Here is a 25,709-nt window from a genome sequence, read left to right as displayed (position 1 = left end):
GTTTATACTTAAGCAATTTCTTTGTTTTAAAGAATTGAACTGTGATTTTTAATAAGTAAGTTTGTTGAAACTAATTGTACTTAAATTAGTGATATAAAGTAATTTGTTTTGAATTTTTGCAGAATAATTGCTTTTTTAAAGAGAACTACAGGTTTTGTTTTTGTGATAGTAACAAATTGGACTGAAAATTTAAATACAGGTATTTTTCAATCAAATATTCTTTTTATTTTCATTAAGATGCCAGGAACAGTATCTGAAAAATTAAAATACAACATTTTCATGAACTCAAATGACATTACATAAAAGTAAATCGTTGGAATTTATCAAAATGTATTTTAGTACCATTCAAAAATGTTGATTTATAAAATTTTGTAGTATCAACTGCGACCTACGCCTCAACAATGAAGGTCGGTTGTCGTGAACACTGTTCTCCGTCGAAAGTTGCGGAGTTACAGGGACCTGCTCCATATGTTGTTCTGAAAAATATTATGAATTTGTCAACATTTTGTCATAAAGATTTGTATTCCTTATGTACAGTCAAATTGATAACATTTACCTAACAATGTGTCATTCATATCAATGGCTATATTATGTAATACAGCCAATGCTATGATCACAGCTTTTCCATTTTGGAGGCTTACTGGTAAGCCATGGAGTAGGCATTGGAACCGCTGCTTCCACACCCCAAAACACCTTTCAACAGTGTTCCTAGTTGAGATGTGAGCATTATTGTATGCTTCTTCTTCTGGACGACTAGGCCTTAAAATAGGTGTAAATAGATATGGCAGAAGAGGGTAGCCCGAATCGCCAATAAGGCGTCCTCTAAACTGCCTATCCTCAAATCGTTGTTTTATATTGCTCTCCATAAAAATTCGACTGTCATGTGTACTGCCTCGCCATCTAGCCACTATATCCATTATTTTGAGGTCAGCATCACAGACAACCTAAAATAAAAAAAACAGTATCCTGTAGGTAATCCATCCAATAATATAGTGTTGAATGTTGCTAAAATTTAGATCATACAAAGTAAAAATTATAGACATTATTAAAACAAATCTTTCTCTGTTGTAAACTGTATAAAATCAAAATATATTTTACCTGAACATTCAGGGAATAATAGCCTTTTCTATTAATATAGTACTGGGCCATGTCACCTCCGGTTTTTTTAATTTTAATGTGGGTGCAATCTATGGCTCCTATCACCCCAGGAAAATTTTTAATTGCTCTAAATTTGGCACTAATTCTTTCCTGCTCTCCTATAGTGATAGGCATTTTGATGAAGGAATTTGCCTTATTCGCGATTGCATGCGCGACTCTGGCGCATATCCGGCTCACTGTCGGCTGACTTAGGCCATGGAGGTCACCAGCATCATCTTGTACCTGAAAATGTATGAAAATAATTATAGCAGCCACGACAAAGGGATAAAATAAAACACTTTTTTGTGCTTACCTCACGACGTCCCCAACATCTTATGGCCACTAAAACTTGCAGTTCAGGACACGTGCCACCACCTCTAGCGCTCTGAACCAGATCATCTTCCACCAAATCTATGATGGTGCGCACTGTGTCCTTATTGAACCTATATTTTATTTTAAAATTTAGGTCCCGCAAATCGAATGGGTTGCTTCGTTGGCGGTAGAGCTTTCTACGTCGCGCTGGGTCGGCATTATTGGCTAAATGCACAATTGCATTTATAGCATTCATTTTCACAAGCAAGGATCACAGCAAGGATATTTTGAATAAATAAACCAACGAAGTGACATTCATATGAAATGACATTTATAAAAGTTAGGTTAAAATAGGTTTATTAGAGCTTTAAACAAGGCCCGAGCTCTCGATAACTTATCACACAGTTATAAGAGGATTTTAGCGCTAAATGACGATTATGAATAACAATTTTTATCAAACGTTTTATAAACCTCTAATAAGCATTTGATAAAATGTGAAAAATGATTATGAATAAGACCGTTAGTTATTCTTACTTGTAGTTTGTTACTTGAATCGACACTAGACTAATCTTGGCCTTTACGGCCAGGCAGTAAGTATTTAACTAAGCACAATCAAATCATTTTAGTGAATAATCACAGAGATAAATACCGAATCTTCCTTTCTTGCGTACTTAATATATTTTTAAACTAATGAGACTGGAAAACGAAATCGGTAAACGAATACGGTTTTAATCTAATATGGGGAGCTTATGAGCACTCGATGCCGTCAGGTTCACCTCGTACGAGTGCCAGACGAACTCGGCTGTGATTTATTGAGTGACACGTGGAAGGCGCCCTCTGGGGTCTGCTCTGTAAAACGACTTCCTTATAATTGACTCAGTCCTTCTCTCTCTCTTTCTGAATATCTATGATGAGTAAGGGAGATAGATGGAGACGTATCATTTAAATGACATTGTGGAGTAGACCTTCTTTTGTTCATTCACATGTGTTCCCACCGCCTTCTAGTTCGCCCTCGAATGTAATAAGGCTTCGTAGGTATAAGTATAATAATAATTTGCTTGTTAGTACTCCAGTAGAAATGACGAAGCTTTTTATTGGGTCCTTTGAATAAGACACAAAACGTATCTTAAGTGCCTCTAGTACACGTTCTACAAGACAAATAATTTTAGTGTGTTAAAGAAAGCTTACATAATATTCAAGGCATTATTTTACTTTATTATTTTGCACTACTTTGATCAGAACAATTTTAATAACTTGGAAGTGTTTCTTAGACGAAGGATTTTATCGTCAAAGTGTAATAATAATCTTCGTTAGAAACTTAAACTTCAACAGCTTGTCATGTTTACGTGTGTCTTTACAGTGGATAATTCTGTAAGAATTCTATATGACTGTTATTTCAAATAAGTATTCGAAAACCAAGCATAATAGTGATATTTGCCGCGGCTGTTACATGTGTAGCAATTAAAATCTTGATATTTCCTCTTTAGTTAATTTACTTCATAATTAGTAATTGTGTTTTAAATCAAATTGTATCTATGAACTAAAACACAACTAATAATATGTCCTCGGCATTTTTATGCTGAATTATTAAAAAACACCTTTCAATTTTACATTAAATCGTTCATCATTCATGACGTCTTACATTTTCGTTGTGATATAACGGCTGTACGATATGTCCAAACCGACAGACCCACCGTTTCTCCCGAGTGTCGACACAAAGCGCTTTCGCTCAGCTCACAAAAAAGACGCAGACTTTGACCATTGTGCGAGTTTACGCGACGGAAGACAAATGCTCCGCCACAGCATACTCACATACGGTAGGTGTTGAATGTTTTATCCTTGTTGTAGTACGTAGGTGAGTTTAAATAAGTACAATACAAGTAGCTGTTGTAGTAGGGAGTTGAAAAATACGAATAATGTGATTAAAAAAAAACAAATATAAATTACGCAATACGTATTAATTATACGCAAATGAGGCTTCATGGTTCATTGGCATACCTAATGCAAAAGTGTGACCTGTCCTTCCCGAGTCAACTTCAGTATACAAAGAAGCTTCAGCGAAGCAAGGTTTCAGGACTGGAGCCAATGACGCTTTAGTGAGGTTACATTGTGCAGATACAAGTACGGGCTTGCCAGAAACAAACTCAATTGCTTTACATTTGTATCCAAACATGTTTTTACTACCGTAATCTATCTTTTTAAATCCAGACAATGCTTCCAATCCCACATATTGACCAGTTACGTCTCCCGACATCGTGTACGTTGCGAAGAGAGTTCGCCTTGCGCGAGCAAAACGAAGCAAACTCGGGCATTGTGTGAGCTCACGCGACGAAAAACAAACTGCGACTGGAGACGCTCGTGTTTGCGGTTACTTTGCCTCAGTGGCCTAGTGTTTCGCGCGGTCAAGCGGCAGTCTTTGTACTAAGCGTTGTTATAACAGTCTTAAGGATCAGAGGTGAGAGTGCTTTTTTAAAATTAATGAGCGGCACCAGCAAATATCGATTTATTAAATAACCGAAAACAATAATTCCACAAATCAAATTAACGTAACAAAGAAATATGCCTATGCCAGAAATAATGATCTAGGTCACAAATATCACAGTCCCTGAACCGAGAGAACGTCCGTCACAGCCTAGCGCTCGAGCAAAGTGTCGCGGTGCGCCGGCGGCCGGTTTCTCGCGCCTTCCCACTCTAACACAGAATCGAACGATATGACGTCACGCTGACGTAGCGGGTGTTATTTCTAAGAACAGTTTATTTAGTAAAATCTTCAATATCTGAGGAGGTAGAGATAATGTAAGGGAGTATAAATAGATACGTCCCCGTCATGTCATGTTCCGCTATTACGGTGCTTCCATTATGGCGTCTGTTGCGGCGGAGTAGCGAGCGGGTTCGCGTCCCGGTGGGGTCATGGCTTAAGGCGTTCTAATACATTAGGTTGTGTTTACAGCCAACATTCGTACCTCCCGATTTGTTGTTTTTAATTATTTACAGATAAATACCTACACACCCACTTGTAACCACTTCTTTCTTTTCTTTTTTCAGCCAAATGACGTCCACCACTACCACAAGGTTATTTCAAAATCAAAATCAAAATTTATTCAGTTTACATCACAAGTGGCTTATGAACGACAAAATACAGGGTGTTAGGTAAATGGGTATATGAGCCGACACTAGCCTATGTTAACATGGTCATATAAATGGTATAGTGAAGTCAGAAAATTGATATCTTCATTTTAATTATTTTATTTTTCGTACAAATCGGATTTTATAAAATTTATTTTGTATGAAAATTAAAAAAAATAAAATGATGATATCAAATTTCTGACCTCACCATACCATTTATATGCTCATGTTAACATGGGCTAGTGTCGGCTCATATACCCATTTACCTAACACCCTGTATAGTAAATAATAAAAAAGAAAAGGTAACCCATATGGGGCACTTTACATGTCACCTTATCTTTTAGGCCCTGCCTACCATTTAACATGTACATAAATGTTTAGATCCAATAAATAGCCCTCATCCCTCATCTGATTCATGCCACAGAGCTCAATCTGTAATAATTTTCCATACATTACTTTCTAGCAACTTTAATCGAACTGTCGCATCACAATGTTCACCTTTCAGTCCGTCTTTAGCAGAAAGCATTTTTTTTTTTGAAAATTATAAATTACTTGAAAAAATCGAACTGCCTAAGGCGGGAATTGAACCCAGGACCTTCCGCTTGCCGGGCGACTGCTCTTCCAACTGAGCTACTTAGACACTGGATGAACCCGTCGAAATTTTCAAGTGTAATACGCTGTTACGGCCAGCGTTTGTTTCATCAATGTTGAGTATACCTACCCTACATCTAACAGAAATATTGTTGCAAATATTTAACTGTCAGTTAAGATAAAACAGCTCTTTTACATAGTTATTTAATTTTTAGCGTTAAGAGTCGCATCTCAAACTAATTTGAAAATTATAAATAACTTGAAAAAATCGAATTGCCTAAGGCGGGAATTGAACCCACGATGTAGGGTAGGTATACTTAACATTGATGAAACAAACGCTGGCCGTAACAGCGTATTACACTTGAAAATTTCGACGGGTTCATCCAGTGTCTAAGTAGCTCAGTTGGAAGAGCAGTCGCCCGGCAAGCGGAAGGTCGTGGGTTCAATTCCCGCCTTAGGCAGTTCGATTTTTTCAAGTTATTTATAATTTTCAAATTAGTTTGAGATGCGACTCTTAACGCTAAAAATTAAATAACTAAAGAAAGCATTTTATTTTGTACTCATCATTCCCATCGATTTACATGCCAACAAATATTTTTCGCATAATAAGTGAATAATATGTAAAAAAGGAATAAAATATTTTTGGGACCGTTCGACATCATTTGTTAGACATATTGTATATTATTGTACTTACATCAAATATTTTACAGTAGGTAAACTTACACGATGTTTAGTAATATGCGAATGGAAAGAAAAAAATAACAATATTTCTTAACGTAAAAGCTCTAAGCGTAAGGTTCTCGTTATACAAATACAAAAGATATAAGGGGCGTGGCCTGCTATACAGCGCGGAGTATAAAAGCTTAAAAATTAATACGCAAGGCTTTTTGAAATAAGATAATATACCTAATAATACACCGGGTGAAATAAGTTATTTTTTCAGATGTTATTTAAAAAATTCAATTAACTAAGGTAGGTACTTCTTTATTTCTCTAATTTTAAACAGTTTCATGTTTCCTTTGAGCATTTATTCAAAGCATATATCATGGTACAAACTTGGCAAGCATTAATTAAATCAGTTATTAGGAAATGAAAAGGATAAATACAAATCGTAGCCACAGATGAACTGAAGGCGATAAGAATTTGTCAAAGGTAAAGTTGTTTTCAGCTAGTAGGAGAGATTCTGAATGGAATTGAATAGAAGAACTATTTTCAGTGATATTAAATTATGTTTTTATTTCAGAGCGGTATACAATACGTGGCTATGGCTACATTTTAGGATTCCCGACAAAATCAATCTTCAAAAAATCTAATTTTTTTGCAATGTGTCTCTGACACATCGATTCTCAGTTCTTGATAACTTTTACATTCCATTTTTTATCTCTATGTCCGTAACACTTCATCGATCACATTCGCGATAATTAATTATGCAACTCTTTATCTATTTAACTTCGGCACCGCATGCCGCAAATAGCGGCTAAATAAACCCCCGGCACCGATCGCGATTCAAAGCGAGTGCGTATTCCAACATAAAGGTGCAACTTCATTATAAGTTACAAAATAATTTAAAATCCCACAGGATCATAAAAAAAAGACACTGCGTAAAATAATATGTTTTGTAAGGTGGAGTAGGTACGCGACGCGTAGTAGGTACGCGTGTATTTCTTTTGCGTTTTTAATTTCCGTTTTCAAAAATTCTGCAAATGGCGAGTGTTTTGATAATGAAGAAGAGTAACCTTATTTTAAAGATGAACCTTATTTACAAAAATATTAACGTACCTACTATGTAGTTTAATTTTTTAAATAAAATACAATCCATTAGGTATCATGTCTTCATAGGGAAATTGTAATTGTACTACATTTTATTTATATTTACACTAGCTTTTGCCCGCGGCTTCCCCCCGTGAAATTTAGTTTATCACAAATTGTCATAAATTATAGCCTACATGTTATTCTGGGTTATAAACAATAACACTGTAAAGTTTTATCAAAATTCGTTCAGTAGTATTTGCGTCAAAGAGTAACAAATATGTTGACATCCAGACATCCAGACATCCATACAAACTTTCGCATTTATAATATTAGTAAGATACAGCATTCATTCATAAAATACGTGGATCAAATTTAAAACGTTTTGCGCTCAGGTTTTCCCCCGGCAACCAGACACACAAATCCAGCTTTACGGGATCCAGTAATGCAGAATCCCACAAAACGTTTTGCCGTGAGAAAGGGCCCTAACCTCAACAAGCCGATGCTTTCGCAGGCCGCCGCCGCTTAGCGCATGGTAATGAGCTGCAAACAAATTAATAAAGCCGATGTTACACCAAACCGTGCTCTAAATTGCTACATTCTAGTCCAACTTCGTCGACGCGCTGTGCACGTAATTATTATGGTTAGTCTAACTAGCTAGAATAAGGATTACACTGTAATTCGTAATAATTTTAATACACAGATAAAGATCATATCGAAGAAAAATCTACAAAGAGATCAGCTCAGTACCTACTGCAGCAACAGAAGTACCTGCTTTCTAAATTTAATTTAATGTATTCAGTGCACGCATTTTTATATACGAGTACTAACCTCGTAATGTTGTAACTATCAACAAACTGTAAATTATAATGACAATCAACGAATTGTTGTCTATTCAATATTTGTAAAAAGTTATAATTCCAAGCATAATCAAACGAGTCGTCATCATTTGAGTGCTGTTATTACGCGCCGGGTCGGCAGCTGGAAGATGGAATGGCGGCCATGTTGACGTTACATCTAAATACCAACGAATGAAGCTTTGCGTGAATCACGATTCCAATGCACTGGTCACTTCGACTTTGCTTTTTTGAATTAGATTAATAGATACCAAATTCATTCTGAAATAAATTGGCACGTATAAAATATAAAGGAGACAATAAAGTCTGATTGGTATTTTTATAGCTTTTTGTATGTGTTTTCTTTCGAATATTTTGTGTTGAGTGAGTGCTTGAAAATATTCCGCGTTTTTCAAGCATTATCGCCCATCAAAATTATTACAAAACAATCAGATCGGAAGCAATATTTTTTTTATAAATGGCCGATTCCTGAAAAACTTCTGTTAACTTCGTAATTTAATAAGCCAACTTTCGGCCGCCTCCATGGAAACCAGAGATGTTGTAGACAATGGTCGCCAGAAATAAATATTTTTCCTGTTTGTTTTGGAGTGTTTTATAATTAATATAAAGAAACCCAAAGTCGTTTTTTCCTTTTTCATCTTTTGGAACACCGAGCGGGGCTTATGGCACGTGCTGACGGAGGTATCAGGGGTTTTAGAACACGCGTTGTGTTTGCTTCTCGTGGGTATGCCATGACAGACAATAAACGGTGTCGAGGACAAAATATGTGAGATTGACAGATAAAAGTGACAGATGAACCAAACAAACTGCAATGTAGAACATTTGAACTAAATGTAATTTTTTGTTTTTACCTCTACATTTTTATACAAGGAGAGTAATCTATACTAATATTATAAATGCGAAAGTAACTCTGTCTGTCTGTCTCTCTTTCACGCCTAAACCACTGAACCGATTTTGATGAAATTTGGCATAGAGATAGTTTGAGTCCCGGGAAAGGACATAGGATAGTTTTTATTCCGGTTTTTGAAACAGGGAAGCGCGCGATAAAGGTTTTCTGTGACAGACAAAATTCCACGCGGGCGAAGCCGCGGGCGGAAAGCTAGTATTGATATAATTAACTAGCTTTTGCCCGCGGCTTCACCCGCGTGAAATTTCTTTTGTCACAGATCGTCATAAATTTTAGCCTAGTATATGTTAATCTGGGTTATAAACAATAATACTGTAAAGTTTCATCAAAATCCGTTCAATAGTTTTTGCGTGAAAGAATAACAAACATCCAGACATCCAGACATCCAAACTTTCGCATTAATAATATTAGTTGGAAATAATATTATAACTAAAAATGCTTGCTCACACATCTGAAAGTCACAGTCAGTAGCAGTGGTCAACGAAGTATCAGATCGTTTCAAGTTCATTGGGCTAGAAAAACAAAAGATGTGTAGACTCTTTGAATGATTTTAGCATAATTTTTGCGTACTCGCTTCACTAAACGTTAACAAAGAACTGTCAGATTAAGAAACTCACAACACTTCGAATTTTAAACAATCGTAGGATTAAATATATTCACGATTGTAGATTTACACTCGAATGACAGTATGGGCCTGAAATTATCAAAGTACCTAATTCTTGACTAAACTTTTAATCAGCTGATAGTTGAGCCCGATCCGCAACCGTGCGCACTTTCATATAATTATGTCCATCATGTTCAAACCCGACCCAACTATCGGCCGACAAAAAGTCGGTGGTCTGCGCCTAGACACCTGAAATAATTCATAACTAAAATGAAAGAAATATATTAAATCAAAACGTAAAAGCATACAAATATCAATACCACACCTATTTAAAACATTCGGCAATTAAAAATGTTATCCGTCGCAGTATCGGATTAGAAATCAGCATACGAATAATTATCCTAACAATATCGAGCGATTCGGGATCGTCCTAATTCTTTCCACGTCATTAAAAACTTGAGAGAGACTTTCGTAATTTGTTTTTTTCAGTCGTCACAGGGTGCGGCCCGAATAATCCAAATCATTTCGATATTATTTTCATACGCCCCGTTTGATCTGAAGAAAATTTGCGAGTAATTACGATTCTATTCCGAATCGTATATTATTCGTAAGTCGTAGGTATGTAACTCGATATGTTTTGTGATGTCGGCGCGTACTCGGGCTGTTATTGAAAATATTTGTGATTCTTTAGCGAACAATTTCGCATTCCCGGCCTCTTGCTTTCTTTGAGTTTTTTCGAAAGCTTTTACTCTTAGTCGACTGGAAATTGAATTAGCTTAAAAGGACTTTTTCATATTATAATGCAATATGTATGCCAATATACCTTGCCCTACCACCACTTCGGGACAGTAATTTGTGCTGAAAAGAAGTGGCCATGAGAACATTAGACGTAGTGAACGTTACTAGACTCAAAATATTGATAAACTCTCATTTGCACAAAACACTTGTTTAGAGTCACAAATCTCTTAATTACTCAGTCCGGCCACAAAATCATGGGAAGATCAAAACTATTAATAAACTAGAACTTTGGCACTAGCACTAAAACAGATAAGACCTAAACGAATCTGTTCTGTATATCTATGAGTAAACACCATCATTCATCCTAGGTCACGGCCCTCCGCAATCAGAAACTAACACAATTAAGAAAAGTTGATACTGCAAAGAATACGTATAAGCTCTATTCATATTTATTTTACAACTAATATTTTCTATTGGCAAATTATTGTTCTTCACTTCCATAAAGAAACAACAATTATTGATAATGTAATACAAAGTAAAGATATTTTTACTTACAAATTAAAGATACAATATTCTTAATTGACTGGTGGTTATTAAAAAATAATATCCCAATGAAATTCAACACATTCCTAATTTTTATAAAACCAATTAAAATCAATCCAAAATCCGCTGTTTAAATTCAAACAAAACAGACATTAGAGGGGATTGAAAATAAACAACATAGCAACGATTCTGGAGTAAATTACATTAAGGAAAGTTGTACATACGGGAGTGGGCGGACGCAATCGGGATGCTTGCTCTATTTCATTGAGCTAATTTCTTTTCAATCCTCCGGTTAAAATGTGAGCTGTCATTATAACAAATAACTTCACGAAAGTGGAACACGACCTTAATTGCTCGAAATGTTAACCACATTATTTTAATGTCTTAAATGAAGGATTAAGTCTGAAACATAGTATCATAACAGTAAGGCAATGAAACGAGGATGACGGCTACAATTTTCTCGGGAAAAAACCACACTTAGTTTAATGGATTACTCTCTCAGAATATTAATAAGCTGTTGGAAAATGTAAATGCCTGAATTTTTAGAATATCTATTTTAAATTAAAAAATTCTATCTACATTTTCATTCCTACAAATATTTAATTCAGAAAATTTTTATTTTATATTATTTATAAACTAATTTACCTACTGTTTCACATTGTCTAATTTGTTCAAATCTGTGAGTCGCAAACATTGATCTTGTCAAACAATTAAAAACAATTTAAACAAAAATTAAAAACGCGCTAAATGACAATATTTAACCCCTAATTACGTTCCAAAGTCGAGTTCTGTTTGTCTTCGCATAAACACTTTTTGTTGACACGACCCGCTCCGGTTTGAACAAATAAAAATAGCCCTTGGCCCACCGCCCGTGAAGAAGAAATTTCGGACCTCTAGTGATATAACCCGTTGGAACTTTTTTCATTAGGCCGTGTGGAGTAAAATTTCACGAACACGGTTGCCCTAGAAAATACTGTTATTGAAAATTTAATTCACATGTTGGTAGAAGTTGCTTTAACTTAGTATGTGCTAGACAGTAATCGAACATAGATTGTTTATAATATTTTCAACTCTTGAAATACATTTTGCGAATAATATTTCAATAAAAAAGTTATGATATCAACGTCTATAGAGTCGCCTCGATTTATGAAACGCCTCAGCGACGCGCAATCATTTAGTTCTAAATCATAATCTTTACTAGCTAATTGTATGTAAAATTATTTGCAAATGAACTATCCATCTACTCCCAAAACACACGATAAAAGCTGTAAGAACGCTGTGAGCCGAGTCCCCAGTGGCAGCGCGGCCCGCGCCCCAGTTAGCTGAAAGGCGGGCGCGGTGAATGCGCCGTGTTTGCCCGCCCGCACGCAGTGACAGCTGAATGCGGGACACTATACACAGCTCTACAGCGAACATACTAACTTGTTCTAACTAACAACACCTAGGGCAGCATGAAAAAGAAAAACGATTTCTATCAACATACACATAACTTCACATAAGTCAATACCTACCTATAATTATTATGACAGTTATAGGATGGTGGTTTTTCATGCAAATCTACAATGTTGCGTAAGTGTGTCAAGGCGGTTTAGGATCAAAATATACGCGAAGTAGAATTTAGTGTTTAATTTGACGACATCTCCAAAGCTAGAATCGTGGAATGAAATAGATCAGTTGGATACTTATCGAAAATCGAACCCAAAACTTTGACTGACGAAGGGTTCCATTAGATTAAATTGAAGCCGACAGAGCTTTGTGGAGCTTTTAATATTTGCCCACCCAACTCTAATCTGTCGAAATGTCACGTGTATGCGTGACCGTTTAGTTTTATCCTTTGATAAGTTTGTCCATCGCGATCCTGGAGGCTTTGCCAAGAGGACGTCACTGGATCCTTTAATGTTCGAAGTTTTTCCATTTGCATGATTTTAGGAATGGGTTCAAAGAGTGTTTTTATTCGGAGGTAGAGGCTGCAGGAATGATATGTTACAGCACGCATTTATAAAGTGACAACAAAACAAATACCTTTCAGTTAGAACTTTCAAGCTTACAGTTGAGGTTTTTGTGGCGGTCAAGCTGTAGATCCTGGCTACACAGGAGTTGCAGTGGTGGGAACGAGAGGTGGGAATAGTCCCGTTACAGTTGAGAACATAAAAGATAACTAACTATACAGGGTGGAATTTTGAAATGCCACCTGGAGGGAAAGTACTCATAATATTGTAGATAGAAAATTTTACTCAAAGAAAACATTCCTTTATGTTTGAAAAGAAATAGAACTGCATTCAAAGATTTCCAAAAATTTGCTTGCCACACCCGGGAATCGAACCAACTAAAATCTGTTAAAAATACACTTTGTATTTTTATTGTATCGATCGTTAGGGTTAAGTATAAGGATGAAATCTCTCTAACAAACTTAATAAATTAAATGAAAGGAAAACCATGAAATCTTAAATTATTTTAATTATTTACAGAAAATGTTATGCTATGGTGGTGAATTTACGAAATTTTTTCGGAAATCTTTGAATGCAGTTCTTTTTCTTTTCAAAAATGAAGGAATGTTTTCTTTGAATAAAATTTTCTATTTACAGTATTAAGGGTACTTTCCCTTCAGGTGGCATTACAAAATTCCACCCTGTATATCCAATAAAAAGAAGACTTTAATTTAATACCAACCGCAACTTCCACCGCAAAATCAAAGGCGTTATTAAGTTTAGATCTCCAAAGAAATCGCTAAATGCATTTGCGACAGAAAATAGGTAAGCAAGGATTTAAGAGTTACAAGAAAGTACCGTCGATACCTGTGCTCTGAGCTAGTGCTGCACTAGTCGACATCGATTGTTGTTGAAAATACAAAACAAAGTCTTACACATTCGGCCAAAAAAATATCATAATGATATTTAATGTAATAGACTATACTTGAGCTTATTACAAAGCTTTCTGAACATATGTCATCACTAGAGTTTATTAAAAATTCCCATTTGGTTTTTTGTGAAACATGAAAATCAAGTTAAACGCACGCCAGTTATGTAGGTATTTTAAAAGCAGGCAATGCATCATCGGAAATTATTATTCCCTCTAGTGCTATGGTGTTTTTCTTCTATAAAAGCAGATGAAACTGTCGAACTTAAAAATCCACTTTATTGAATACTGTTTGCTAGGTAGGTTATATAAGTATTTCTTTATGATCCAAGGATTTTCCTTAGATACACGTACCTACCAACAGACCCAAAAAGTACTGTCTTGATTTATGACTCATCGATAAGTTCGATCGTTGTTTCAGGACTAGCTAAAGTCTAGATAAGCGGGATGAGTGTACGTCCGTCGCGGGACTAAGGCGGGAGTTTCGTTTTGTTACTGGACTTAGAATTGCCGAGAATTCGAGCGAGCCGTTTTTCATTGTGTAGGAGCGTTTTATCAGGCGTGTTCTACGACGAAGGTACGTCGGGATCGTTAGAGACTCGAGAGAGACGCGCAATAAACTCGGGAGTTATTTTAGTGTTCGTAACACAATCAGCGTTGATTGCTTATCACATAAAAAGGATTTGAAAGCAAATTGGGATTGTGTTTAATTAATCTTTGCTTCATTGATAAAATTAATAATCAAAATCGTAACACGAATTTAGCCATATCCTGAGTCTAGATACCTAAAATAGTTTTCCCCATTCCTGGCTAAGTTGTGAAAAAAAATTAAACGAATACAGATTTGTACATTGCGTGATTCAGCAGTAAGCGCCTTGCAGAACTCCTTGCAGTGGGATGTAATGATGGTCTCTTTTAAATTCTTTCATAACCTAAACGAAAATAGGAATATCAAGCGTCAACACAGAAAGGAATCCAGGTCAGGACCGGAGCTGGACTACATAATAGGGAAGACAGAACAAAAGGGGGCTGGCGAGTTTAACCCTTTTCGTCTGCGGAGTCTGTCAGGCCCATCGTGTAAAATTAATTATTACAACATTAGACTTAGACGTAGCTAAGCACTTTCAGCTCCAATAATATTGGTAAGTATGTATTTAATGCGAAAAATATAATAAATTTTTATCACGTCTAGAAGTTTCCACTCCTTTTTGCACTTTAAGCGAATTCAGGTTGGATCAAAAGCAAAATATTTGACTCTACATAATGTAATGATTAATGAGCCTAAAAATATTGGTGCCTAATTAATTATAAAAAATTTGGTCTAGCGGACCGCCAACTATTTGGTTATCATCCAGCGAACCCTCGGAGTGTTAAACCATTTGTTGCCACAGAATTTTGCGCTGAAAATTGAAAAACTTAGAACACCGCAAAATGAGAATGGGTGAAGCTTATTTTGCTGAGGGTACTGAATTGTTCATTAAACGGCTCGTTGTTACTTATTTTCAGTCTCAAACGCAAGTTAACACGTTTAAAAATACTAATTATACTCCAGCATGGCATGCAACTGCAAAACAGATATAAATATTGGTTAGGTTTTTTAAAAATCAACTGAAACTTTAATTACCTTTTTAAAAAAATAAAACCGATTTCAAATGCGTGAACACAAAAAAAACTAAAAATTAAAAATATTGCGTATAAAAAAGTTCATCCCCAATTTTCCACCCTTAGGGGTGAAATATTTTCTTCAAATTCGCATGAAACCACCCTTTTGATAATACCTATTCAACAAAAAAATAATCGTTCAAATTGATTTATAATCGGCGGAGATATTGCGTATAAAAAAGTTCATCCCCAATTTTCCACCCTTGGGGGTTGTTTTTTCTATTATTAAATTTAAATGGGACCACCCTTGAGGTATTACCTATACGCAGAAAAAAGATTTGTTCAAATCGGTTCATAATTGGCGGAGTTATCGCGTAACAAACATAGAAAAAAAAAACATACGGGTCGAATTGAGAACCTCCTCCTTTTTTGAAGTCGGTTGAAAATAGCTTAACAGCTCGGGACTGGAATTCGCTGCCTGTTGATATCTTTCCAGAACATTATGATCTGGTATCTTCAAGGCGAGAGAGAGCCTCTAGATTGCATCTACACCGTCTATACTGTCTTTTGTTGCATAAAAAAGTGGGTAAACTGCAAAGATCATTTTGAGATATTACTTAATAAATAACCCATTTGCATAGACTAAAGTAAACTAATTAAAAGATAGCAAAGAAGATCAATATTTATCGTTTACTCTTTTCAATTGCTTAGATGTTCATACTCAGTATTATGAGCAACTTGTTTTTTGTTAATTTTTAATTTAACAAAGGAAGCAATGCTCTACGTCGGCGTTCAGCAAAATGCCCGATAGAATCCGGCAAAAGACAACATTTGCTTATGATTTCAACTTGTGTAATTTTTTGCGGCGCTCCAGTTAATTTGAAACAACATCCAAGTGCGAAGGCGAGTGAATACCGCAGTTGGCTGGAGTGGAGGGCTATTAAAGTTTTTGCCTCACTCTGATACTCACTCACTCACTAACAGCTGTTTTAGTTCAGACTCGTTTTATTCATTCCGCTTTTGCAGCATTTTCGACTAAGCCTAATGCTACTAAAATATGGCGTGATTTATTTTTTGGTTTGCCACCGCCGCAATTTTTTGGATGCAACGGTTTTAATAGTTTAAAGCTCCACTCTTGCATCCGCCACATTCAATTATTATGAACCCGGATTTAGTTTTTTTTATATGGTTGAGAGTTTGCAAACACAACAACAACAAGCAAAGGTTAATGACTAATGTTTGTGGTTATGAAAGCGTTATTAATACATTTACATACTTAATAAAGTTGATAATAAATATGATTATACCTATTACTTAATACTAAAGGATTAGTATAGCTTGGAACTAATAAGTATGCAGGTTTCTTATTGTCAGTTACAGGTGTATGCATTTTTGTGTACACTATTTTATTACGCTCAGCCGAGTGAGCTTGTTTAATTCATAGCGCAGCAACTTATAAATTGCTGGCTCTAAATACATCGTATGCTTTATTTGAAACCGTGCCATTTTTACTTAGGCCAATATTAATCAGACTAACGACTTGTGCTACGGAGGCAACGGAAAAAGCAGGACGGAATTATGTTAGACAAGGTATAAACTAGTGGCAATACTGAAAATTGAATAACCCTTTACATACAATGGACCAGCTAGTTGTTAGAAGACCTATACAAGAAGTTAATTTTGTAGACCAGTCTAGGCTCTTGTTGAAGATTCGCTCAATGGAGGTTGTTTGCAGCCCCGCCATGGAAAAACTTGGCGTTTGGAAAGTTTAATAAAATGAAGAAGTTCAGTGTTTGTGTCGGTGTTCGATTACATTATACAACGATCAATCTTTAAACTGTAGAGCTGTGCCCCTGCGGGTATCTCGTGTTTGCGACACGCGCTCGTACGTCACGCGTCACGACACAACGCGAACGTCGCGGTGCAGCGTGCATTCGACGCGATAGCGATAAATCCTCCAACTTTCACACGGCAGCTGCTTTGAATGGAGACGCGGGGGTTTTCAGTTTTCAATGAGCTTGGTTTTGAGCATAAATGATATGGAATTTGTATGCTTTTGGTATCACGGTTTGCGCGTAGCTATTCGTTTTTTTGCGGTCGCAGCAGCAGTAAACATTAAAGATGTTTTTATGGAATCTTGGTTGTTCTTCCTTGTAATATTCTCAATATCCTTACATTAATTATACTCCGCCGCAACATAAACCCAAACAAAGTAATAAAAGCCAATTTCCTTAACTCGCAGCAATCGCGATGAGATAAATAACATGAAACATCTGTATTAGAGGATCGCATTAAAGTTGTTTAATATAACTTGCACAACTCCGCGGGCGGCGCTGCAGTGCTATCAATAAGCCTTCTTCAACTCGCACTGAACGTCAAGCTATTGGAATTTAGACTTAGATTTAGTACAAAGATTTCGTGGATCAAGTAACGGTAATTAATTAATTTCTACGAAAATTTAACTTCCAAGTCTTAAGTCACGTAAGGTATTAAAACCTAATAATATGTAGGTAATTAGTATTAATGAAAGAACAAGAATCATCCCAATATGGATCGCTTTTATTACAATTAAAATTAAAAGGTAAAATACTCAGAACAGATACCTACTCGTATAATTACGACCCGAATCAACTCTAAAGGTCGCAAATTGTTCTTTCTTTTACTTTATCACATTAATACTTGACGAAAGCCCAGAATTTAACAATTCCCTCGATACAGCCATCTTGAGCGCTCCAACCCGTCCGTAGATGACGTTAATCCGCAGTAAAAAGCGACGAAACTTTTGTCTCCAGGTGAGCGCGCTTAGAACAATAACGCAGACATATTTTACAACGTTTATAGCCGCAGAAATCCGTCAGACCACAGTCTAAACGGAAACAGTAGATTATTTTTAACGAAAATTATCTTCGGGGAGAATCACGGGCGTAATTAATATAGGAAATTATGTTGCTCTAACTAATTTTTTCAATATCACTATAACAATCAACCTGTTGGTCAAATACTTGCTGATTTTGGAAAATTTCATCATCACATTCAAACGTATGAACAAAAGTTTCATCTGACGAAAAAATTTTAATTGCAGAGAAAAGCAAGAAATGCAAGGTTTTCCAATAAACTTTAGCAAGCAATGCACCTCGCGTAGAAAGAAGTAAGAATTTTGTGTGTATGTCATGTCTTCTTTTTGGAGGACGTCCAATGCTGCACTTATCTAGTGGCAGCGACTCTTTTGTAAATTATTGAGTATTTTACTCGGCTATCTGTGATTCGTGGGTATTTTACGCTGTGGCGCGTGGCGTAGCGAAGTACGCACACGCGTCGCGTCGCCCGTAAAGCGTAAAACTCTTCGACGCCAACTTTAATTTTTAATGAATCTCGCTCCGTTCTTCAACTGAATACATTCCCGCTTAATTTCCTGACACCATTGTTAAGTACCGGTTCCGGTTTTGCCAAGTTAAATAAACATACCAGGGGATAAATTCGTAACCATGAATTAGGGAGGATTTTCTTCGTTAATTATTTTATGATTATGTAGAAACATACCATGTGAAGTTAGAATCAAAATGATTGCCATACCTACCACTGTGTAAATACGCTACCACTACACTATAAGATTTTAAACTTTCGCGAGCCAAAATATAATATTCAACTAAAATAGTGAGACACTAACGTACTAATTACGCTACACTAGTAAACAAATAAATATCGGTAAATCATAACTTCCTGTGGACAGGTAACGAGATGGTGATTCTACGAGTATCATTGTCTTACTTTATTTACAAAACTGTAAATGCTTTAGTAGTAGAGGCATAAAGTTTACATTTCCATGCCAACGTCAAATATTCTGATCACTTATGAGAAAGTAAACAGCCTAGTTTTCGATACCAACGGCACACGATGGAATCGGCGCAAGTTAGCGCGCATTGTTCGCCCACACTCGCAATAGTATTTGCATGGAGATCGCCGGCGAGATTGTCCTGCGAATATTGAGATACATCGACTTGATTTCCAATACGACGCGATAGCTAGATGTGGGTATGTTTGTTTCGTTGCATAAGGAAACTTGAATTATGCATGAACATAAGAAAATGTTAAAACTTAAGAATTGGAGTTCAAAATATTTATTTTACCTACATTGTAGATTTGAGAAAGATCGATCAAAATCTTTCATAGACTTTTAACTAATAATGGTGTTTTTGAGATCAAACAAAGCCCTGTAAAAGTTAGTTTATTATAATGATGTATAATAAACTTTTAAGAATGGCGTTAGTGCGGTTTTCATCATTGCTTAGTTTTTAAAATATTATAGGTAATACACCACTTTTTACCGTTTCTTTCTCAGAGTAATCAAGTTAAAATTGTTTATCTCTTTTACCTACACACGTAATAAACAATAATTTATGGTAATAAAAGGTAAAAGAATATAAAAAATCGAATGCAATCACAATACAGAAAATGCAATTTGTTTTGGTTCAGTTTCAGTGCAACAAAGCAACAATTTCTCAAACCTGTACGTGCGCGGCCACAGCTCGAAACAAATGGCGGGCTGTATTAGGAAAAACAATAAAAAACGTGACGACGACGCGAGTTGTCGGTGTCGCAGTATCGCACGCCGACACGAGCGCCGACATGACACGTCCGCCGACAGATGAGCTGTCGGCGAGCGCATTGTTGTGTCGCGTGACCTGCTCGCCACTCAATTACAATGGAGCTGGCTGGAGTGTGGACAAACGATATTCTTCCATTTTGAAGCGGAATGGATAAACTGTTGCAGGTTTGTGCGATTATGAAACAACGATAAATAAAACACCATACATACCTATGTAATTGAATTTACTAAAATATTAATTCTACTTCTAATCGTCAACGTCAACGAGAGTAAACTGGTATAGTAGATAAGTCATCATAGTCATCTATTGACCTGCAATACCAGGTAGGTAATTAGGAATGTCCTTTTTTGTTCATCAGCCCTATGCCTCTAATTACAAATTTTTGATAAATATTCGTGAAATCTGCTTTAGGTATTTATGTAAGAATGAATGACAGATATAAGACCTCTTTTCATAACTCATTCCTAGTAACGCCTACACCACACTTACAACACACAAATAAAAGTATTTTCCTTGTTACCTAGAAATCTAAGATTTTGTCACAAATACTTATCTTTCAACAGCGATGTTACAAATAAACATCTCACGTAAATAAGGTAGCAAAGATGATTATTATCAAGAGGATTAAATTGTTATTGTTGTAGAAAAATATAAAATGTAACCTTATTTATTGTATACTAGCGAGCGACTTTGTTACACGTGAAAATAGTTTGAATAATATTTCCCGTATTTGCAATATTTTTATTGCTCCGCGCCTTTTGGCTGTAGGGTGATGTTTTAAACGAAAAGCTCGATAAATGGGCTATCCAACGCAAATCCATTTTTTCTCAAATCGGACCAGTAGTTCCTGTGATTAGCGCGTTCAAACAAGAAACAAACAAACTCCTTTATCATATTAGTATGGATTTAAGATATTTTTATTTGGAGGTTGCTCTGAACGAGTAAGCCAGATTTTCTTGGTCTTCCGACCCTTCAGGAGACAATCTGCCCGTACCAACGTCGTCGGAGCAGGCGCTACGGAGATTATCGTCAAAGGCCTTTAAAGATAATTTGATTTCATTCCGAGCCATTTAGGGGATTACCGACTAATACCGCCGGATCTTAAGGCAATTTCATCAGAACTTGGCCAGTAAAAATATTAAACACACAGCAAAAATAATTACAGTAGTTTCTTTCCCACTGAGCTAAATGTAACAGTTAAATAAAGAGACATACTCGTACGTGTCTCATGGGTATTTGCTAATACATATTGCCAATTTGTGATTGAGTTAAGGTTCGTCGGACATAGGTCACTATGTTACAATAAACCACCAGCAACGTTTCGTTTCAATACTATTATCGAGCAATGGGACGATCGAACTCTACAGTTCAAAATGCGATGCAGCAAATGCAGTTGTAAAACATTAGGTTGTTTTTTTTTATTTCGTTGCACTATCATTTGATAGCCATTTGTTCTTTTAGGACCTGAACCTACTCTGTCCATTCTTCATGTGTAGTCAAATATTACGGTCCACAAGTACCCTTTGGCGAAATTATTTTACCAACATTGCCAATTGTTTTATTTTACCATTTCGCAAAAATTAAATATTACATTGTATGCGAAAAGTCTTAATTTTGTTCGGCGTAGCCTTTGTTACTTTTAATACTCAATTATTGGAATTTATAAAACAACCATAAAATAGAAACACAATAGGTACTACATAATAAAAAGCCCTAACATTACTTAGAATGACTTTCGTATTGTTGATACCTTGTTACAGCGGTTAAAAACTGTTTGTAGATCAATTTCTAGGAAATAAATCTTCTCAAGAACTGTTGATACGGATACTGCGAATTTTTCAAAACTCATAAAGCGAGGAGTATTTCCAAGTATCTATAAAATTATTGGGTTCTAAGTATCTCAGATCCTCAATTTGTTTAAAACAACTTCAAAAACACAACGAAGCCCGGATCCTAAAGCGCTTCAATCCGAGTTACTCCTGTAGCCAGCCACTCATAGTTCCCGCCCTAGTTTAAGCTGGACAGCTATTTATTAGCTAGTCTAAGGATAGCTTGAGCGCTTGAAATACAGATGAGCTAGAGCTAAGCTATTTTCACTTTAAGAGAAGTTAGAGTGACGTGTGACGGACGAGACGAGCATTTACGAGTATAGCCAATTGTTAGTCAAGTGAATAATTTATTTAGCCTTAATGTCATTGCCCGATGACCTCATAAAGGTAGTAGGAAGGCGCTGGATGCAGACCGCCACCAACCGGCCATTATGGAAATCATTGGGGGAGGCCTATGTTCAGCAGTGGACGTCCTGTGACTGAAATGATGATGATGATGATGAATGTGATTGCTACGTAAGTAGGGTTACATAACATATCGCACGAATACGAGCAATAACAATTAAGGATTGACCTGTTTTGAGACAAATAAATACTTTATATCTACCTATATGGGGCATCAAAGATATCTGCCTCCATCTGGTGTCGCGTGCATGTGTAACGCTTTCTGCATAAAGGCGACTTAAGACATCGCCAAGTCACGTGACCCAGTGAGCAAACGGCGCTCAAAGGGAACGCTGCCGTCTGAGGCCGCAGCATTCAACAGAGATTGTCTCCCGAGACGCGCGGGCGCGCTCTATGCATTGCTTAGCAACAAAATAAAACTTTGTGGTGGTTCTGACGACATTTTAAATGGGGCAGCATCGCAAAGTGGTTTAATCTCGATACCAATTAAACCATGAATGTAAGTAGAGCAATATCGCAAAATAAGTCCTGTTAAATGATGAAATTACGGGGCAATATTTTTGCGATAGCTTCATAATTATCACGTTTACCTCCACCATTCTCTCAAAACATAATCTTTTAATCTGGGAACTCATGAATGCCCACATTCAGGTTAGACGGATAATCTTTCTTTTGAAAGCGATATGGACCAACATACAATTTTATTTTACTTCTTTTGGACCGCCACGCGAGTAACTTTAGAGAAACCGATGAAGTTTTATCGATCGTTGTAACAAATCGTGTGCTAGAGTCGGGAAAATACTGATGTTAGAGTTTTCGTCGAGAAGTCGGTACATATACGAGTAATAAGATTTGCGATTATGTCTATACTTTTTAAGGTTAGTTCCTCTTCTATCTACACCCGCATAGTTACAGACTTATAGGATTTTCGTAGCTTAAGGCTGGGTTTCGTTCGCCTCGGTAAATGAAGCGATTCCATTGGTTCTTAACAAACACATCCCTCGCTACGCAACCTCGCACATCACTGATGGTCACGCAGCTTAATATTTTGATGACTGTAATATTGAAATAAAAGCTGGTGTGTCAAGACTTTTCTGATGCGGGCAAGCATCTCAAGAGCGAATGTCTTACGGCTGAAATTAGTGACGACGATGATGTCTTTTTGTTTTTAATGGCGTTCACAAAAAATACTTCCTCAAGTATATTTTACAACCGAGATTGTTGTAATTACACCAGCTGACACAATAACTGTCAACGCCGCCGTGCGGTGTGCTGCGATAAATCAAGCCGTCATATTGCGGCGTGACGTCACGTGTCACAGTAGACTTGTAGTCTGCGCTAATTGCTCGCGCTGCGCTGTTTAAAATGTACATAAGTAAATCAATGAAAGTGAAGCTGTAAAGAAAACGTCATAAAGGTCTTTAGTATTATATTATTTTCTTTTTACATAGTTGCTTTATTCCTGAGTAAAGGAAAGAGTGGAAATTTTAATAATATTTCATTACATATGCATACAGGTAATCTGCGTCTTGAATACAGTTTGTGCTTATTTTGCGCTTTTATGATCGCATTGCAACATGCAGCATTATGCTCACTTTATTGTTACTTCAATAATCCGCTAGCTAGGCTATACAGGTGTAGTGCTTAACTGAGTTACAGCCTGAGGTATAGAAGCGGCTCAGTAGGTGGCAGATCATATAAGTCTGAAGCACATCTGAAGTCTCGCTGACGTTTGACGTCACAATAACACCCACAATCCCGTGCCGCTCCCATACCTCAGGAACTGACTTACGCCCGTATTCCAATATTCTATCCTTGACCAAATCAGGATTACAACTGTCAAATTTAATTCAGTTTTAGATGAAATATCCAAAATGTTCGATGCATTTACACTTTAGTATTGTTTAATAATATTTAAGTCTTATAAACAATATTTAAATGTAAGAACATCGAAAACCGCAGATATTTTGTCGAAAAACATATTGAAATTTGACAGTTGACAACCCAAATCCGTCTGATTTGGATTAGGATTGAATATAGAAATCCAGCATTAGTTAAGCGCCAGACTTATAGTTTACTTTGGTGCTTTCAAATGTTTATGTAAAGTAATTTAGTAATTACAGCAGCTGCCACAATGGGTGTCAGCGCTGCCTTTCGAGCGCGGCGATAAATCAAACGCGCCGCCGCACGCGCTGATTAATCACGTGACGTCATATTGCGGCGTGACGTCACGTCGGCACAGCACTGCTATAGTGGGCTGTATGGTGCCATTTAATTAGTCATTTTAGTCTAAGCGATACTTATCACAAGCATGCCTAAGGACATGTTTCCACGGCGACATCGTTTTTTGCAGGATCCCGCAGAACTGAATCCAGTAAAGCTAAATTGCCGTGGGAACGGGCCCTTAGTCGTCTTTAAATCTAAAAATAAATTATGACAATATATCGTCTAAATTTCAAGACTCGGCGTCAATGTCTTTCGCATGGTTTATTACCCACGGCATCAGATTGATGAGTTCCCATAAAGTCCCCATCCCAAACAAACTGCAGCCTCCATCGTCCCGGATCCAATCGCGTTGCTTTCACACCTGGGAGGGACCCGTCTCGGAGGACGTCTAACCTCGCGCACCTGCGACCCTGACTGTGGAGATGAAAACAACACGACAAAATGCTAAGCTTTTGACTTGTGACAATTGATTACAGAATAAGTACTTTATTTGAGAACTTTGTCCAGTGGACGTCATTTGGTTGAAACGGTAATAAATAATGCAAGTAATTTTCAAGATTATTTTTCATTCAAAGACAAAAGCCTCTCCCAAAGATTTCCATAGGACCGGCGGACCAGATTCTTTCAGCGACCTTCACCAGATCGTCGGTCTATCTAGTGGGAGGCCTGCCCACGCTACGTGTTCCGTCCCGTGGTCGCCACTCGAGAACTTTTCTGAACCAACGGCCAAGATTATTAAAGTTTAAATGAGCGGATTTACATTACCATGTAAAAACCACCACCAAACCACTATAAAATGTAAACAAATTAATTACCATCGTCATACAATGCAATTACCTACTATCCAAATGATAAGACTGCTATAACAAACGACCTGAAATCTTTTGAATCGCTTAATTTCCCTTTATTAATCATCCTGCGATTTAAATTGCGCATTAATATGTATTATGGAGATTTAAAATTCAGTCTGCACTCCGATAAGGGACGAAATGAGCGCACAGTGAGTGCAGCGGCGCGCAGATAAATAAACTATGGGAGACGTGCGGCGCATGGCGATAGAGGTAAGTATGCAACTTATGCAAGTGTACGGGTTTTAACAAAGCAATGTCTTTCTAACTAGGCACTCTGAAAAAAGTTGTAATTTTACTGAACAGCTGGAAGCGCAGTGAATGCTCCTGAGCTTAAAGTATGTGGTATTTGGTTGCAAATTACTACCAAAGAAATAGCAGGTATGCCAGTTCAAGACCCCATTTTGTATTTAGTTCTCAAATGATCGGTTATGCTGCATACCTAGTTGTGGTAATCATAACTTGATGGCGTTGACGTAATTACTCGTACCTATGTGAACTACTTACCAACTATGCTTAAAATAGAGCATAATGCATAATCTTTATGCGATACAAAAACAACCACGATATCGCAATATTATTGAATAAACTTATACATAATTATGATGCAGTGCACTGGAGTGGGCGCAGATAAACGATAGGCAGTTGCAGAAAATGGAATGGAAAAGATATCTTACAGCACACCACAGCCTAATGCCTACAGTGCGGTGCACTCATATGCGATATTGCAAGCAATCGCACCGCATCGTGAACTTTTATAAATTTGTATTTT

General features: G+C 36.7%; 1 protein-coding gene across 1 annotated transcript; it reads right to left on the bottom strand.

Annotated features, from left to right (window-relative positions):
• Positions 1-215: 215 nt before the first annotated feature.
• LOC135082376 (putative nuclease HARBI1) lies at positions 216-1,731 on the bottom strand. The gene is made up of 5 exons (XM_063977173.1): positions 1,451-1,731; positions 1,099-1,380; positions 557-944; positions 343-476; positions 216-253 (listed from the first exon to the last, which is right to left on the bottom strand). Exons 1-4 carry the CDS (start codon positions 1,703-1,705, stop codon positions 346-348), a joined length of 1,056 nt encoding a protein of 351 aa, XP_063833243.1. The 5' UTR covers positions 1,706-1,731; the 3' UTR covers positions 216-253; positions 343-345.
• Positions 1,732-25,709: the final 23,978 nt, after the last annotated feature.

The sequence above is a fragment of the Ostrinia nubilalis genome, chromosome 21 (assembly GCF_963855985.1).
Source record: "Ostrinia nubilalis chromosome 21, ilOstNubi1.1, whole genome shotgun sequence".
NCBI classification, from domain to species: domain Eukaryota; kingdom Metazoa; phylum Arthropoda; class Insecta; order Lepidoptera; family Crambidae; genus Ostrinia; species Ostrinia nubilalis.
This window is presented reverse-complemented; position numbering and strand designations above follow the sequence as displayed.

Excerpts from the sequence above, each read along its gene's own strand:
- LOC135082376 (XM_063977173.1), bottom strand. The coding sequence starts at position 1,705 with ATGAATGCTATAAATGCAATTGTGCATTTAGCCAATAATGCCGACCCA. Across the intron at positions 1,381-1,450 it reads GATGTTGGGGACGTCGTGAG|GTACAAGATGATGCTGGTGA; the intron begins GTAAGCACAAAA and ends ATACATTTTCAG. Across the intron at positions 477-556 it reads TATGAATGACACATTGTTAG|AACAACATATGGAGCAGGTC; the intron begins GTAAATGTTATC and ends AATATTTTTCAG.